The 17,225-nt window shown below is 41.2% G+C and overlaps 1 protein-coding gene across 1 annotated transcript in view; it reads left to right on the top strand.

Moving 5' to 3' along the window:
- Positions 1-407: 407 nt before the first annotated feature.
- Positions 408-17,225, top strand: part of LOC308670240 (rho GTPase-activating protein 8-like) — a gene marked incomplete at its 3' end in the record, with an annotated part of 45,275 nt that continues 28,457 nt past the window's right edge. The window contains exons 1-6 of the mRNA XM_081331610.1: positions 408-463; positions 7,508-7,613; positions 9,684-9,824; positions 13,340-13,427; positions 14,684-14,815; positions 16,507-16,593. Of these exons, the coding sequence (XP_081187736.1) occupies positions 7,577-7,613; positions 9,684-9,824; positions 13,340-13,427; positions 14,684-14,815; positions 16,507-16,593 (485 nt within the window). The 5' untranslated portion in view covers positions 408-463; positions 7,508-7,576. The remainder of the gene's footprint in view (positions 464-7,507; positions 7,614-9,683; positions 9,825-13,339; positions 13,428-14,683; positions 14,816-16,506; positions 16,594-17,225) is intronic.

The raw sequence follows: 17,225 nt of genomic DNA, 5'->3' as shown, positions 1-17,225 counted from the left end.
CTGGCTTCTCTTGGCCCCAAAGAGCGGGTACCAATCTTCTCCCAGGCTGGTTTGGGGTTGGCCAGTGCAGCCTGCCAGCCTGAAGGTTTCCTCGTGGTCTCCCATTCAAGCCCTGGTCGGTGTCTGATCCTGCTAAGCTTGCCCGAGCTAGGTGTTGTCACCTGAGCTGGGCAAGGGAAGCTCAAGCTCACCTTTGGACCTCGAGGCTACTTTCCTGGAAAGCGAGCTCGGGCTCCTGCCAAGGAAGGCTGGTAAGGCAGAGCAGCGGCTACCCAGCTCACCCGGGCAGGTGGGCTCTCCAGGTGAAACAGGTGCGGGGCGCACCTGACCTGGTCAGCCAAGGCAGGGCCAGCGCCGTCCCGCCTCCCTCCGCCAGCCTCTCCCTTCCACGCGAGCGGGGACTTCCCGCGGAGCCCACCTGGCCGGCGGCCCTGCTTTCCTCCTCTCTCCGCGGGCCGGGCAGGTAAGGGAAAGGGAAGGCGACGGGACGGCGGGCCGAGCGCGGGCGGCGCCTTTCCTGGCCGGGGAGGCTCCTCGCTCCCCCCGCAGACGAAGCCGGCCTGCGGGTGTCTTTGGCGGCGGGGGATGCGGGGACGAGCGCGGCCGGAGCGGACCCTGCCGCCCGAGGGCCTTTCACGCCTTCTTCTCTCGGCCCGGCGCTGGCCTTTTTGGGAATCGGGGGCTCCGCGCAAGAAGGGAGAGGGAGATCCCAGGAACAGGCCCTCTTTCCCGGGGGACGTTAAAGCCTCACACCCTCCCCCGGCCCGGGAAGGTGGCCAGAAGAAGCTGGGCGGCGCCAACCAAGAGCGAAAGCCAAGGCGAGTCCGCAGAGCTCGCAGGGAGAAAGAAACTGGAGGTTGGCGAGCCCGGAGTCTCTCCGGCTTTCCGGAATCTGCTGCTCTTGTATCCTAGTCTCTAGACTAGTTCGAATACAAGGTAGTCCTCGGCTTAAAACGTTTAGGGACCGTTCGAAGTTACAACGGGACTGGGGGGAAAATGTGACTTTTTTTCCACACTTACGACCTTTGCGGCATCCCCGAGGTCACGTGATCAAAAGCCAGAGGCTGGGCGACTGGGTTCGTATCTACGACCGTGGCTGTGTCCCAAAGTCACGCGATCCCCTTTTTTGCGACCTTCCTACAAAGTCAATTGGGGGGGAACCTGATCTGTTTAACAACTGGGTTAATAATAATAATGTTAATGTTAATAATAATAATAAGAAGAAGAAGAAGAAGAAGGAAGAAGAAGAAGAAGAAGAAGAAGAAGAAGAAGAAGAAGAAGAAGATGGAAGGGACCTTGGAGGTCATCTAGTCCAACCCCCTGCTCAGGCAGGAAACCCTATACCATTTCAGGCAAATGGCTGTCCAGTCTCTTCTTAAAAACCTCCAGTGTTGGAGCACTCACCACTTCTGGAGGCAGGTTGTTCCACTGGTTAATTGTTCTAACTCTCAGGAAGTTTCTCCTTAGTTCTAGGTTGCTTCTCTCCTTGACTAGTTTCCATCCATTGCTTCTTGTCCTGCCTTCAGGTTCTTTGGAGAATAACTTGACTCCCTCTTCTTTGTGGCCGCCCCCGAGATATTGGAACACTGCTATCATGTCACCCCTCACCTTTCTCTTTGTTAAACTACACATACCCAATTCCAGCAACCATTCCCTATATGTTTTAGCTTCCAGCCCCCCAATCATCTTTGTTGCTCTTCTCTGTACCCTTTCTAGAATCTCGACATCTTTTTTACATCGTGGTGACCAAAACTGGATGCAGTATTCCAGGTATGGCCTTACCAAAGCATTGTAAAGTGATATTGCTAACATTGTAAAGGGTTGCTAACTTAAATCAGCTGCCACGATTCACTTAACAAGAGTGGCAAGAAAAGTCGTCAAACGGGGCAAAACTCACTTAGCAAATGGCTCGCTTAACAACGGAAACTACTTTGCAGGGGTCGCATTGTCCTGATTTCCACATAAGCCATCCCCCTCACACACACAGCTGATTGGCTGACGATTTGCCAAGTCCGCCCCTGCCTCTGTAGCCACGCCCTGACAAATTAGGGGAGGGGGATTTGATATTGAATGAATGAATGAATGAATGAATGAATGAATGAACCTTTATTGTCAAAGTACAACCATGTATACATTGAGATTGGCTGAGCCTCCCTTCATGCCCCCACCCCCCCAGCTTACAGTGACAGAAACCCTCCATTTTATTATACCATGTGAACTAATTGCACAACACACCGGCCTCGCAAGTCAATTATGCATAAAGTTTATAAAAAATTATTTCCCGTTCCAAAACCTAACAGCCCATGGATAAAAGCTGTTCCTCAGCCTGTTGGTACGGCTGGCTATACTCCTATATCTCCTACCGGATGGTAGGAGAGTAAAGAGATATCATCCAGGGTGTGAGTCGTCCCTGAGAATTTTCCTCACTCTTCCAAGGCAACGAGCCCTGGCGAGGTCATCCAGTGGTGTCAGGGGACAGCCCACAATGTCTTGTGCGGTGCTCACCACCCTCTGTAATGCCTTCCTATCCGCGGCTGTCAGACCAGCATACCAAACCACAATACCATACGAGAGGATGCTCTCTATAGTAGACCGGTAAAAGATATTCTGACTGGTGAGTGTACCCCTCTGTCTTTGGCTTTGCAGCCAATAGAAAAAATGTTCTCCCTTAGCAGGATTGTGGATCACGTGCTGGTTTGCCTATCTTCCCCCCCACCGCCGCCCTCCCCCCACCCCCCAGGGTCAGAAAAGTCAAGATGGTAATCTCAATCTTAACCAAACCTTAATGTGCGGCAATGCATGCGAAACAGAGGCAAAGCTCTTCATGTATTTTGAAGGATTGGGGATTTTTGGAAGTTGAAGTTTGAACACATCTGAAGGACCTCCAGTTAGTAAAGGCTATATGAGATGTGTCTCCAGATTGGTCTGTAGTTTTTTTAAAAAATACAATTTTATTGAAAATTAAAAAAAATAAGAGTAAGAATTAAAGAGAGTAAGAAGGAAAAAAAGAAAAAGGAATAAGTAAAAGAGGTGAAGTGTAAAAAGAAATGTACAAAAAAATAGAAAAGAAAGAAAAATGATGAAGAGGCTTCGGTTATAGGAACAATTGTAAATTTATCTCTTTCTCTGAAGTTACATTGGGAAATGTAACTTAGCTTGTCTAACCATCAAAGCAATCAATTATAAATTCATTTATTTAGTTTTATGGAAAAAGTCCCTACAAAGAGTCCATAAAGTTTTCCAATCAGCAATAAATATATATACATTTCTAATTGTAGTTGACCTATTAGCACACTCACAAATCATGAAATCACATAAAAAAATTGGCCGCACTTACTTCCAGGTCATATTAAAAACTAAAGATATATTCAAAGAACATCAAAATACAAACTGAGAGTAAAAACTCACATCAAGAAGCTGAATTGAAAAACCAGCATTTATTAGAGCCAGCATGAGTTTATTCCATAGGCACAAGGGTTCTTATCTGCTCTGAATATTGATTGTGTTTGTTTTGTAATTTATAATTAGATCTTACAAAGGAATTCCCTTCACATAACACACTAGACAAAGATGAAGTTTGTGGTGGAGCCTAGGATTAAAAACAGATGTTTGTAAAATAAGGCAGAGCAAGAAGAAATGGACGTGTGTGTGTGTGTGTGTGTGTGTGTGTGTTATCAGTATGGCTAACTGAGGAATTCTGGGAGTTAAGTCTACAAATTTTAAAATTGCCAAGGTTGGGAAACCCTGAAATGAACAATAAAAATCAACCCCCCCCCCGATCAAGATAACAATTATCAAGAGGATGTACAAGTAGTCTTTGACTTGACTTATGGCCATTTTTCACATGTAGCATCCCCAGGGTCATGTGATCAAAATTCAGATGCTTGGCAGTTGACTCATATTTATGACGGTTGCAGGGTTCCAGGCAGTGGTGGGATTCAAATATGTGAACAACTGGTTGTCTGTGTGGCTGCCGCTTCCGGAAGTCCATTCTGGGCCTGGGCAACAAAAAAATAGCTACCGGTTCTGCCGAAGTGGTGCGAACCGGCTGAATCCCACCACTGGTTCCAGGGTCATACGATCACCTTTTGATAAGCAAAGTTAATGGAGAAGCCAGATTTGCTTAACAACCACGTTACTAATTCAACAACTGCAACGACGCAATTGAAAACTGTGGCAAGAAAGATTGTAAAATGGGGCAAACTTCACTTAACAAATGCCTCACTAAGCAACAGAAATTGTGGTCATAACTCAAGGACCACCTGTATTGTAAGTACAATTAGCCTCCTCCTTGGAGGTAAAATTTGATTCGTGCCTTGACTGACTGTTCCAAGGGGGACAGCAGGATGAGATCTGACTGCACCAAACAATTTCTGTGTGTGTTTAGATGAGTGTTTTTCAAGTGTTTAGACTGATGTTTTTCAAACTTGGCAACTTTAAGGTAAGTGGACTTCAACTGTCAGCATTCCCTACATGAGCGTGCTCAGGGAGTTGTAGTAAATATATCTTAAAGTTGCCAAGTTTGAAAAACACTGTTTTAAGACAGTTCCTTTATAGTGATTAGATGTGATCTTATTTGTCATCTTTCTCAAAAAGAAACTAATCAGGATAGTTTACAATGAGATACATGGCATGTATTTACCTAATTTCTTTCCACACAGAACTGTTTAATCTATGACTTAGTAATGTTGAGTTTGGCTGACAATTAGAATTAATTTTGTCAAAGTAAATCTGCTGTCAGATCTTTTGCAATGAATGAAAGTTAAGTGTATCTAATTGTGGGAATAATTAAATCCACAATTGTGCTGTCAGCCCTTGTCTACCTTGTTACAGCTTCTTATGCAGACACATAGCTCTAAATATTTTGTGTACTGTACGCTGGAGCGGTGTTTCTTAACCTCGGCAACGATATGCGGTAGACTTCCCCAGCATGCTGGCTGGGGAATTCTGGAAATTGAATTTCATTCATCTTAAAAGTTACTGAAGTTGAGAAGACTACACTAGAACACCTGAAATTTGCAAAATTAATGGTGTTTTGATTGGGGGGGGGTGTTATAGCTATACCTCCATCTCTCTCTCTCTCTCTCTTTCCATAGTTAATGTAAAAGATACCAAGTTTCCTTCGCTTTCAAGATCTCAGAATATAAAACTTTAAAGCTTGTTACGCTGCAACTTCTTTCCGTCATATAGATAAATAATGCAATTGTAAAAAGCACTGACACTTCACCACAGTAACCTTGAGATGCACAATGTTAGCCTTTCATCTCCATGATACCTGTATGTTAGTAATTCAACAGCTTGCATTAAAACCTGAATGCGAAAGTAGGATCTGTGGGATTGAAACTCTGCATTGTGGGGTTAGTTGTTGTCTCCTCTAATCACAGCAACTGTTTTGCTCCAGATTCTGGTTAGCCTGGAAACATCGCCCAGTTTGCAATAGTGGCAAATGTGCCAAGCCTTGAGGTTCAGTTGCTGAGTTGAGGAAAAAAACCAAAACTCATCTCTTCCAGTCTGGGGAGCCAATTCTTCTTAGTAGAGGCATAAACCTAGCCGGGCAGAATTTGAAACAGTCTGTAAAGGAGGTCTATTTCTAACAGACCAACTTAGACCTGTAAAATGGTCACTACGGTACCCATAAAGGAGCATATCACTACAGTCTTGCTAAATGTACTGGTACGGTTCAGAAAAAATGATTGGGAAATATCCTACTCTGCTCAATGCACAAATTTCTCTTGAAACAATTCTTCAACCTATTTACTTCTCAAAAACCAGACTGACTCTTGTGACTGAAGATCTTTCCTGATTTGTTGTTGTAGCTAGTTGCGAAGTCGTGTCTGACCCATCACAACCCCCTTGGACAACGTTCCTCCAGACCTTCCTGTCCTCTACCATCTTCTGGAGTCCATTTAGGCTCCGGCCTACTGCTTCAGTGACTCCATCCAGCCACCTCATTCTCTGTCGTCCCCTTCTTCTCTTGCCCTCACCCTTTCCCAGCATTAGGCTCTTCTCCAGTGAGTCCTTCCTTCTCATTAGGTGGCCAAAGTATTTGAGTTTCAACTTCAGGCTTTGGCCTTCTAGAGAGCAGTCAGTGTTGATCTCCAGTTTGATCACCTTGTAGTCCAAGGGACTCTCAGGAGTCTTCTCCAGCACCATAGTTCAAAGGCCTCAATTCTTTGGCGCTCAGCCTTTCTTATGGTCCAACTTTCACAGCCATACATTGCAACTGAGAAGACCATAGCCTTGACTATACGCACTTTTGTTGGCAGGGTGATGTCTCTGCTTTTTAGTGTGCTGTCTAGATTTGCCATGGCTTTCCTCCCCAGAAGCAAGCATCTTTTAATTTCTTGGCTGCAGTCCCCGTCTGCAGTGATCTTGGAGCCCAGGAAAATAAAATCTGTCACTACCTCCATTTCTTCCCCATCTCTTTGCCAGGAATTGAGAGGGCCAGATGCCATGATCTTGGTTTTCTTAATGTTTATTCTTCCTCAAAAGGACATCCATAAGAGTGCTGCTATATATGTGTCTCATCGATCAAACCATGATGGGGAGTCTAAAAAGTCAAGATGTGCACACATTCCTCATCTAAAAGGGCTTGTAGTCACTATCTTGATTGTTTTGACCCCTCCATGTGGACTCCCCTTTTTTTCCAATCAAGTAAAGGTTTGGTACAATCCGTGCAAGTTTCTGAAAGTGGAGGTGCATTTCATCCCTGCAGAAACTGCAGAGGTTCCCCCTTTCCTAACCATAAATTCCTCTGTGATGTCTAATCAGGATTCTTATTATCTAGGACCATGCTTGACTCACCTGCATTGTTTCCAAGGTTGACAAATACTCCTGTTTTCATTTTGATCTTCTGGAAGTCTACCACTCATATTCATCTATTTCTGCTGTTTTCCTTAGCTGTCCTTCCAAACCAGCTGTCAGTTGGCAACACAACCTAAAAGTTTTGAGGACAATCTTGACGTAAAACAGTGCTCATTCTAAATTGGTTTTTTCTTTTGCTACTGGATGACGACATCATAGGTTTTCATGCAATACAGCTCAGTAGGAATCTTCTGCCCTTAGTGTCCTCTCTTCAAATAATTGCCTCTTGAACTCAGCATCAGACAATCTTTATCAGCTGAACTTGCATCTCAAACAATGTAAGGAGAAAGATCCTCACTGCTATACAGCCTCTGACTTTACGGTTGCAAAAATGAAGGTTTTGTGCTTCCATACAGACCACTTCTGGATAGTGGATATACCTGCACAAGTAATAGTGTGTGAATTAACTTGCTAGTGAAATTGGAAAGATGCTTTATTATCAGGTCATAGAATATTAGCAGCCGCCAAGGTGCCATAAAACCATTTATTTCTGTTCCTTTAAGCTGGGCTTCTGAAAAGCCAGACTCAAATTAAATTCCACAAGGAATCTCTTAGCACAGCTAGAAAAGAAAAGGCATGGCATGATTCATATAATAGCAAGAGACTTTCTGAAATTTAGATACTCACTTTTGTCTGTATTTAGGTCTGACTGCGCATTATTGAAGCATCAGTCAAATACTGACCTGGTAAACGGATTTTGTTCACCTGAAGGATGTCTGCAACTGATTTTGAAAAGTTAGCAGAAATAGGTAAATATACCAATATTTCTATATATTTTGGGCGATCGAGTGGTGTTTTCTGGGTGATTTTGAACATCAAAAAAAAAAGATTTATGGAATTGTGTATTATATTTCAGTTAACAAAGTGCTGTGGCCATATTATCGAAAGCTATTTAGTCTGAAGTTTAGTTTAAGGTGCAGAATGTATACAAGTAATTGGCATGCATGTCTGTGAAATTGTAGGAGATAATATTGGCTCTCATCCTAAATTATGGTGAAAATGGAATAATAACTTTAAACAGGAACTCTAGAAAGCTGGAAATGCCACTTTCTCAATTTTCTTTGGATGGCATTAGGGTGAATTTAGCACGCTGAATGGCCCATCGTTTTGAAAAATTGCTATTAATATATAATAATGCAGACTTTTGACTTCTAAGAAAAGTGTGATTGAAAATTTAAAAATACAAGCACCAAAAACTGAGCAAGGGTGAATTCCAAAGTTTATACCTAGAAAGATCAGAATAATGCAGGCAGTTGTATTCCCTGAAACTCTCTATGGAAGCAAAAGTTGGACTTTGAAGAAGCAGTATAGGCAAAATATCGATGCTTTTGACCTTTGGTGTTGGAGAAGACTCTGAGAATACCATGGACAAACAAGAAAACAAAGCAATGGATCATTGAACAAATCAATCCAGATTTCCCATTCACTACACAAATTACCAGACTGAAGTTGCATCTGGAACACATTATGCGAAGATCTAGGTCTCTGGAGAAGGCCCCAATAGTGGGAAAGGTGGAAAGAGAGAAGAAGAAGACAACCATCATCAAGGTTGATAGACTCATTTACAACCAGTGGTGGGATTCAAATATGTGAACAACCGGTTCTCTGTGTGGATGTTGCTTCCGGAAGTCCATTCTGGACCTGGGCAACAAAAGATTAGCTAGCAGTTCTACCAAAGTGGTGTGAAGTGGCTGAATCCCACCACTAGTTACAAAGGCAAAGCGGGCACTCTTGAAAGAGCTGAAAGACCATGTTAGGTATAATCATGATGCAGAATATCAAGGTGGTCACTAGAGTTGACAATGATTTGATGATGTGTTATCATCATTACTAGTTTATTTATATGACTTATATGCCCCCAGTTCAATAGGTGCCCCTGGGCAGCATGCAAGAATTAAAAAACAAAACAATATATAGCTCCTGGTACCTGGGCATAAAATAATAACTCCAATCACAAAACGAAAACAAATCAATAATAACAGACCTCAACTAACCTCTTAGCCCAAAGCCTTGGGAAGCAACAGAGTCGTCAGCTGAGACCATCCAACTCACCGGGGGATGCTGTGGCTTAGAATAGGTGCAGCCACTGAAATAGCACAACTTCAGGGTCCAACAAGATGGCATGACAGAGGAGGCCCAAAGCATGCTAGATATGGTCAGGCAAGAAGAGACAGTGGGGAAAAAGTGGTCCCAAATTATCCTGTACCAGATCTAAATAATAAATCTTCACAATTAGTGATACCAAAATGAACCCAGCTCAAATACACTCATTTGCAACACTATAAAATTGTGCAGGGGGTGTAAGTTAAATATAAGATTTTAAAAACCAAGATATTGTCCTCACTGGCACAACTCTCATACTTAGGATAAACATGATATTAACAGGCATCCAGGATAACAGAAATCCACACCTTTTATGCACTTATAACCACATGAAATTTCTTAACTGTAAGTAAAGGTTTAGGCAAGACCTTTGCATTACCAGCAAAGGTCTATTTTAAAAACTATTATTATTATTATTTTAAAAAAAAATCCCCTCCCCCTTCCACGTCAAAAATAGAAAAGAAAAGTTAGTTTAAAACAGCACAATTTATCATTTCAAATTGTAACAGGAGGGGGGAGTTGAAATTGTGGTTATTTTCTCACTGAAAAAGATAATTGAATAATCTAGTAATCTTGCCTTGCCCACAGCTATAAGGAAGTAGAAAAGTATGCTAAAATATTTTATTTAATGGACAACTGCAGGTTATTGGATTAACAGTATTATTTTTTTTTTTGTTCTGTTTCCAAAAACGTTTTTCAATTTTGGTGTGCTTCAGAACTGCAGAAGGATGAAGCTGAAAATAGAACAGTGGGAGAAATTGGGAGTTTTTCTGCCGCACAGTCAAACCGAGAATTTGGAATAAGCATCAATCACCCATACTATGATGTGGCTCGACATGGCATTATTCACCTTGCAGGTACACCTTGCTGCAAACATCACTAGCTTTCTTGCAGGTTTTTTATATCCTTTCTTGCATCTTCATTTTTCCAGCTGAGCAAGGAATGGGAGTTGGGAATGAAATCTGCAACACCTGTTCGAATATGGTTAAATAAATAGAAAAATTTTGGATGTGAATTTAACTTTAAGAGGGAAGAGCCCCTCAAGTAACATAGTACTTTTTTTTCCTTCTTTTTTATTTTATTTCTTGATATGAGTAATATAAAAGAGTTGAAATGGCTCATATAAAGGAAATGTTTTAGATATCTAAAGGTGATTGACTTTAAGAAAATGACAATGGATTAAAAATGTTTTGAATAAGAGTTAAAAGACTAGAGGACTAGATTTATTAAATGGAATATTTAAAGATTAAATATATTTTTAATTATGATAAAAAAGAACAAATTTTTTTTGGAAATATGTATTAGCTTATACGAAATAGAGATTTTAAGTAGCATACTTTCTTTTTATTTTTTTTAATTCTTATTCATTTTTTCTTTTTTTAGTCTTATTTATTCCTTAAGAAAGGTGAAAGTATTGGGTTGGCTTACATGAGAAAAAATAGACTTAAATATTTAAATGTAATTAACTTTGAGAAAATCTTAACCAGTAAGAATGTTTTGAACATTGTGGGAAAAACAAATGTCAACAAGAACTGTAAACAGGATCTATGATGAGACAACCAGAATGACTAGATAGAGAAGGAATATTATATTGATGTGATTATTATCTGTAGAAATATTAGAAAACTTTTATACTCAGTCATCATTAAAACAACAAGAACTGTATTAACTTAAGGTTGGTAAAAGAGAACATTATGGGAAAAAGAGGAAATCAAGTAAAGTTATTACGTGGATTATAGATTATAGAAATCAACTGTGAGTGAATGTTTCTTAAATGTAAACCCAGACAACACATTAATACCAAATATTAAGGTGATTATGTTAAAAAATCAATAAAACATTTTTTTTTTAAAAAACCCAGAAATCTGCAACATGGCAGGTGTGATACCATGACTGAAGCTATATGCCCTTTGATGTGTACTGATATAGTTGTGGACTATTTTTTTTTCCACCATGCAGATTATTTATTGTTGATTTAATTTATTTGCATAATGCTTCCAATGCTGAAGCATCTTGATATGCTTTGTAATAAAAACAGCTGTAAAATGCAGCATGTTCATTAAAAACAGGATATTAGGGGGGAAACCTGTTTTTTAAATATTCATACCAGGAAAGTTCGGGATGAATATGTGAGTTTTAACATGTACCCAAGAGGTGTTACATTTGTTTCCTGAATTTCAATGAGAAGAAATTTGAAGCCTGTGGTTTCCAATTCACACATGTAGGAAGGCTTCCTGGACTATCTCAGTGACCAACTAGTTCAATCAAATGCCAGAGTTTTCCTTTTACTTTTAGAACTGGGCAGATCACATTTACCTGCCTAGTGTCTAAAACAGGGGTCTTCAAACCTGGCCCTTTTATGACTTGTGGACTTCAACTCCCAGAATTCCTCAGCCAGCATGCCTGGTTGAGAAATTCTGGGAGTTGAAGTCCACAAGTCATAAAAGGGCCAAATTTGAAGACCCCTGGTCTAAAACTAAAATGAAAATTCAGATCCTTGTCTGATATCTGAAGAGAACTCAGTTACCTACACCATAGCCAGCAGGATCTTTGCAGTTGCATCCTTCATTTGAAGAGTAAGGAATGAAGAACGGAACTAGGACCAAGAAGCATCAAAGAATATTGAAGAAGGTGAAAACAAAATATTTTAACCAAGATGAAATTTTGCCAACAAACCAATAAAGCTAAGCTTGTAAGCCGCCCTGAGTCTTCGGAGAAGGGCGGGATATAAATGGAATTAAAAAATAAATAAAGACATGTGAAAGCAGGGAAGTTCTGCTAAAACTAGAGAAAGTGATAGAAATGCAAATGTTCACTGTCAACTCAAGCAGAAATTCTCTAACAACCGTTATTAAGTGAGTAGTTACTAATAGATTATATTAAACATCTTCAGTAAAGCAAGAAAACCTCTGATTGTTTAAAGCCAAACTAGCAGAAAACGAGTGTTGCATTCAGATCAATAGCCCTGACTACCTACCATAAAACAATTTTTTCTCCTTAATTGGGCCTGAGCAAGACTGTTTCCTCCTCTATACTTTATTCTCGTAAAATTTCAGAGGAGGAGTTTGAAGATCTGCAAATGTTTCCGTATCTGCAGGTATCCAGACAGCTCGTGATTGAGAACTATTAAATGACACCTCCTGGCCATTAATATAAAGATCTTTGAAAAATTATGTGATCAAAAGCTTTCTGTGACACTTCCAGGCCCCTGTGAAAACAATCAATGAAATGTTCAGGTTTAAGCAAAACCCTTCAATACAAGACAATCAATATCCCCAATGCTTTGTGTTGTGTTTAGTTGCCTGAATTGAGAAACAATTAGGGCTGCTTAGAGAAGTTGACTCAAGCCCATACATTCTCAGATTGCTTTGCTGCCAAAGTGTGGAATCAGATAGTTGGTCACCCCAACTATTTTAGGGTGTAAAATATCAGGACAGTGGCTGCCACTGCATAATCAAAATCTCCCTTTTTAATATTTTATCTAATAGTCTTTGACCTACGACTCATTGCTTAGCTGCAATTGAAGCCCTACCCATTTATTATCTGCATCTAGGCCAGACATGTCAAACACAAGGCCCGGGGGCCGGATCCGGCCCGCGAAGTGGTTTCATGTGGCCCGCGAAGCCATCCTGGAAACAGTGAGGGAAGAGCCCCCACTGCCTTGGCCCTGGCCCAGAGACCCTCCTCCTGCCAGAGACCCTCAGATCTGTCCCACTCCTGCCCAGGCCCCCATAGACCCTTGATGCAAATGATGTAGAGCTGGCCACGCCCACCCAGTAGGCCACGCCCACCCAGGCCATGCCCACCCAGGCCCCCCTGAGGGCAACAGCAATGCTGATCCGGCCCTCAATGAAATTGAGTTTGACACCCCTGATCTAGGCGGAGCTTGCCTGTTTGCGACCATCATCTTGATTTTTTGGGACCACACCCTGCAAACGCCTCTGCTGTTGCTTCCACTGCTAACAACAAGCACAACTTTAATGAAGTGTAAAGCTGACTTTATATGCTCTCTGTTTTGAACTCCGCAGAGCTGAGGCTTTAAACCAGCATTTTTCAATTTTGGCAACTTGAAAATGGCTGGCTGGGGAATTCTAGGAGTTGAAATCCACACATCTTCAAGTTGCTAGGGTTGAAAAACGTTAGGCCAGGGGTAGGCAACCTCGGCTCTTTTAAGACTCATGGACTTCAACTCCCAGAATTCCTGAGCCAGCTGGCTCAGGAATTCTGGGAGTTGAAGTCCATGAGTCATAAAAGAGCTGAGGTTGCCTACCCCTGCGTTAGGCTTAAGACTCATCTTTGAACTAGACCTCCTGAGCAGAACACCTGAACTTCTAACCACAATATCACCTGGATACCTTTGTTGATTCTGCAGGTGACGACTCTTTGGGGAGAAAAGTGATTGCCTTCAGTTCATGCCGCCTGCCTGCTTCTCACCAGATCAACCACCGCCAATTATTGGAGTAAGTCCATTTATTCTTTGCTTTCTGGTCCTCTCTGCTTGTTCCTACTGCACAACTCCAGTATGCAACTTGGTTTGCCAATGTGACTTCTCTCTTTCATTTTTATCTATGCATCAGTATCAGCTTCAAGTCAACTAGAAATCAGTAACATAGGAATGTACAGAACACATCCCATCTGCTTTGTTGTCTGCAAGTTTTTATATTTTTTTAAAATAATGGTAACCCCCACCCCCAATTTCTTCATTTTTGTTTATAGGTAGCGTGTTGTATTGGCTGGAGCTTTTGCATCTGTACCTGAATTGATGTGTTAATGTCAGTGTCCACAAAAGCCATTTTTAATGCCGGTTTCTTTGATGTTATCCCAAAGATGTTATCAGGAGGCAACTGTACTTTCTTGTTTTTCTTTGAAGATGTTTTGCTTCTCATCCAAGAAGCTTCTTCAGCTCCACATGGATGGTGGGGAATGGAAAGATTTATACTCCTGTTGCCTCATGAAAAAGCATCCTTGGGATAACTATGACCTGGGTGACTGAGAATCTCCATAGACATTTCTTTGATATTGTTCTTTGTTATATTTGCATTTCAAGCGCTGATGGTGTACATTTTCTCAGAAAAGTTTCTCATGTACATATTGGTTTTGTGGAGATTTTAGTCTAGAACAGGGGTAGGCAACCTCAGCTCTTTTATGACTCATGGACTTCAACTCCCAGAATTCCTGAGCCAGCTGGCTCAGGAATTCTGGGAATTGAAGTCCATGAGTCATAAAAGAGCTGAGGTTGCCTACCCCTGGTCTAGAAGAAGAGAAATCCAAATTATTCTAGGAGAAATTGTAAGAATTTGAAGGGCATCTCCTGGGGAAAGTCAACAACTGCAAGAGGAGTGTTGGATGTGGTGTCATAATAAAAGTCCACCCCATTTGAACATGCACACCTAAAAGGAATGGAGCTTCAGTCAAAATACTACAGCTGTCATCTTGCAGGTTTTGACACTTCCTCATCTCATCCCACACAATTCAGAGGTCTCTGAACTGAGGGTTCTTATGTTCTCAAGTCTCCTCTGCTAAGACGGGGTGCATGTCATTTGGCATTTGCTGAGATTTATCTGCACAAGTGTGTGAAAGTGGTAAATATTCAGGATATTGATCAAACATATTCCTTTTCTTTCTTAGATACATTGTTTTGTCCCATTCTAAACCTATAGTGCATCTATTAATGTTATATATATTATTTTCTTCTCTTCCAAAATTCTCTTTCTAGATATTTGAAGTACACACTGGAACAATATGTGGAAAGCGATTACACACTTGTCTACTTTCACTATGGATTAAACAGTCGAAACAAGCCATCTCTGAGCTGGTTGCAAAATGCCTACAAAGAATTTGAGCGGAAGTAAGTGTTTGCAAATGGGGTGCCTTACTTGTGAAAGCACAGTTCAGCCAAACTGAAAGATTTTAATTTTTACTGAATATTGAACTTTAACCTTTCTGCCCTCCAACGTGAGGTGCCTCTTGAGATCGTCTCAACATCCTTGTGAGTGAAGGAGATGCTGAGAGATAATGGTTACAATCCAGATTCCAGTATTCTTGTGGTTACGGCTGAAGCGGCTGTTACAAGCCACAATGACATCACATGCAGTTTAAAGAACACAGGAACTATATCATTTGTATCTGTCATCACCTAATGCTGGGTTGCTTAACCTCAGCAACTTTTAAGATGCGTGGATTTCAACTCCCAGAATTTCCTGTTGCCTTCGAGCCCCAGAATTGAGACCTCAAAACACAAAACTTGTGGAAGAAATGTTATTTTATTGCATTAGGCTCCTGAGGGAAGACAGGGCATAAATCTCATGAATAAGAGAATAAGTACACAATCCTGCCATTCAACCTTGTCATGTACGCTTTTTCAGTTCTCCTATTGATATTATCAGAACAATGTTTAATTTATAGGGTTGTTCTCCATGGAACTTGAAGGAACAATCTTCCTAGAGCTCCTAGCACTTGGAATACCAGTAGCTGAGCTTTCCCCACCCCTCCCCGCAATGTTTTCTGCATGATATCCATTTCCTTGCCCTCCTGCGTGGGTGTAGAAATGTGGTAAAGAGTGACTTCCACAACTAATTCTAAACAAGGATATCTTACACTTATGAGTTGGACTCCCTATCTTGAACTTGGAAAAGACATCCTAGTTTTCACACTTTCAGATGTCAGATGCTACAAAACAACAACAACAACAAACAAACAACAGTCACACTGGGAAGCAGTTCCCAGTTATTCAGCAGACTTAGGTGGTGACAGCCATCAGGAAGCACATCATTTACTTGAAATGATCCTGAATGGACTTATCTACAAATATACTGGGGGGGGGAACAGAAATATGATAGAAAAACTGCCGTGCCTTATTTGTTACTGGTTCCAAAATGTTGCTGCTGGACTGACAATGCAAATATCTCATTTATTTAAAAAGACATGGTTTAGGGACATACGGAGGGTGGGGGAGTCAAAACCTGCAAGATGGCAGGGATATCACCTTGCCAGCTGTCTTGCAGATTTTAAATCTCTTTTCAGAAACAAGACTGTTTGGGGATCAGTTTATTTGTGCCAAACAGTGTTCTTTTTTTATCATCCTGGTTCATTTTCTCTTCCAGCTCTCTTTAGGAATGCAAAGCACTGAAGGATAAACATTAAATCAAACAGTGTGCGTGTGTGTGTTTTCTTTTAGCTGCATTTCTAAAGATCCTCTCTGCTCTTCCTTTCTTTTTCTTTCTCCATTTCAGACGCTTTTTGCTCTTATCATTTGGAGAGATTTATTTTCCCCTCCGTCTTCATTATTCACACCAAACAATTTAGGTAGTGGTTTGTAATGTGATAGCTGTACAATTTTCACCTGCTTGAATTCCATCTGAAATTGACCATTTCCTCTTTTTTGTTTCGCATTCAATTCCCTTTAAATTAGACATACTTGGAAGGGCAAGTGCATAAGATATCCCAGGAATGAAAACTTTTACTTTCATTCACTTGCAGCTGCTTTGCGCCACAGCATTCGAAAGCCCTCTAACCATTTAATTTTTTTTTCCCCTGCAGATACAAGAAAAATTTGAAAGCGCTCTACATTGTACACCCCACCAACTTCATCAGGATAATTTGGAACATTTTCAAACCTCTGATGAGGTACAGTCTGCTTTCTTTTTAGCAGAAGGAGAGCTAAATCCTTTCTCTTTTACCGTTCTTCAGGGGACGTCTAGAAACATCTACTATGGAAAAAGAAAATTGAAAAAGTTGGGGGGGGAGTCAGTAATCTTTAAATGATAGAGATGGATGGGCTCCTTGTGGTTTTTCATTCAAGTTTCCAATTAAACCTGTTTAGACTACATTTCTTCCCCTGTTTGGATTGCCTGAGCCTTGCTAGATCACACCAATTTCATTTGGCTTTTGCTTCCTGGCAATTATGAATGGGATTATCCCCAGAAACCATTTGAACAATGGAAGCACCAGTTCTGTTTTTTCAGTATGGTAGCTCTGAGGTTCTCTAGAGGCCACTGAGATTCACCTGAAAAAGTGTGTTGTAATTATGGAGGAAAAGAATTAGCAAGTGTCTTTGTGCAACGAATTGAGCCAGCAAATGGGTTTACTGCATTGTGTTGCCACTGTGAGGACCACAGGGTGCTGTTACTGCTGTTCTTCTGTGGCTTTTACATCAAGGGTTGTAATGAAGTGTCAGTCCTCAAGAATTCCCTTGGCTGGTTGTCCCACCTGATGCCTTCTACCTCCACTTCAGAAGAGTAGGAAGGGCAGAGGAACCC

The sequence above is a fragment of the Vipera berus genome (genome assembly GCF_964194415.1).
Source record: "Vipera berus genome assembly, chromosome: 6".
In the NCBI taxonomy this organism is placed as follows: Eukaryota; Metazoa; Chordata; class Lepidosauria; order Squamata; family Viperidae; genus Vipera; species Vipera berus.
Note: the sequence above shows the minus strand (reverse complement) of the source record. Positions and strands in the feature narration are given on the sequence as shown.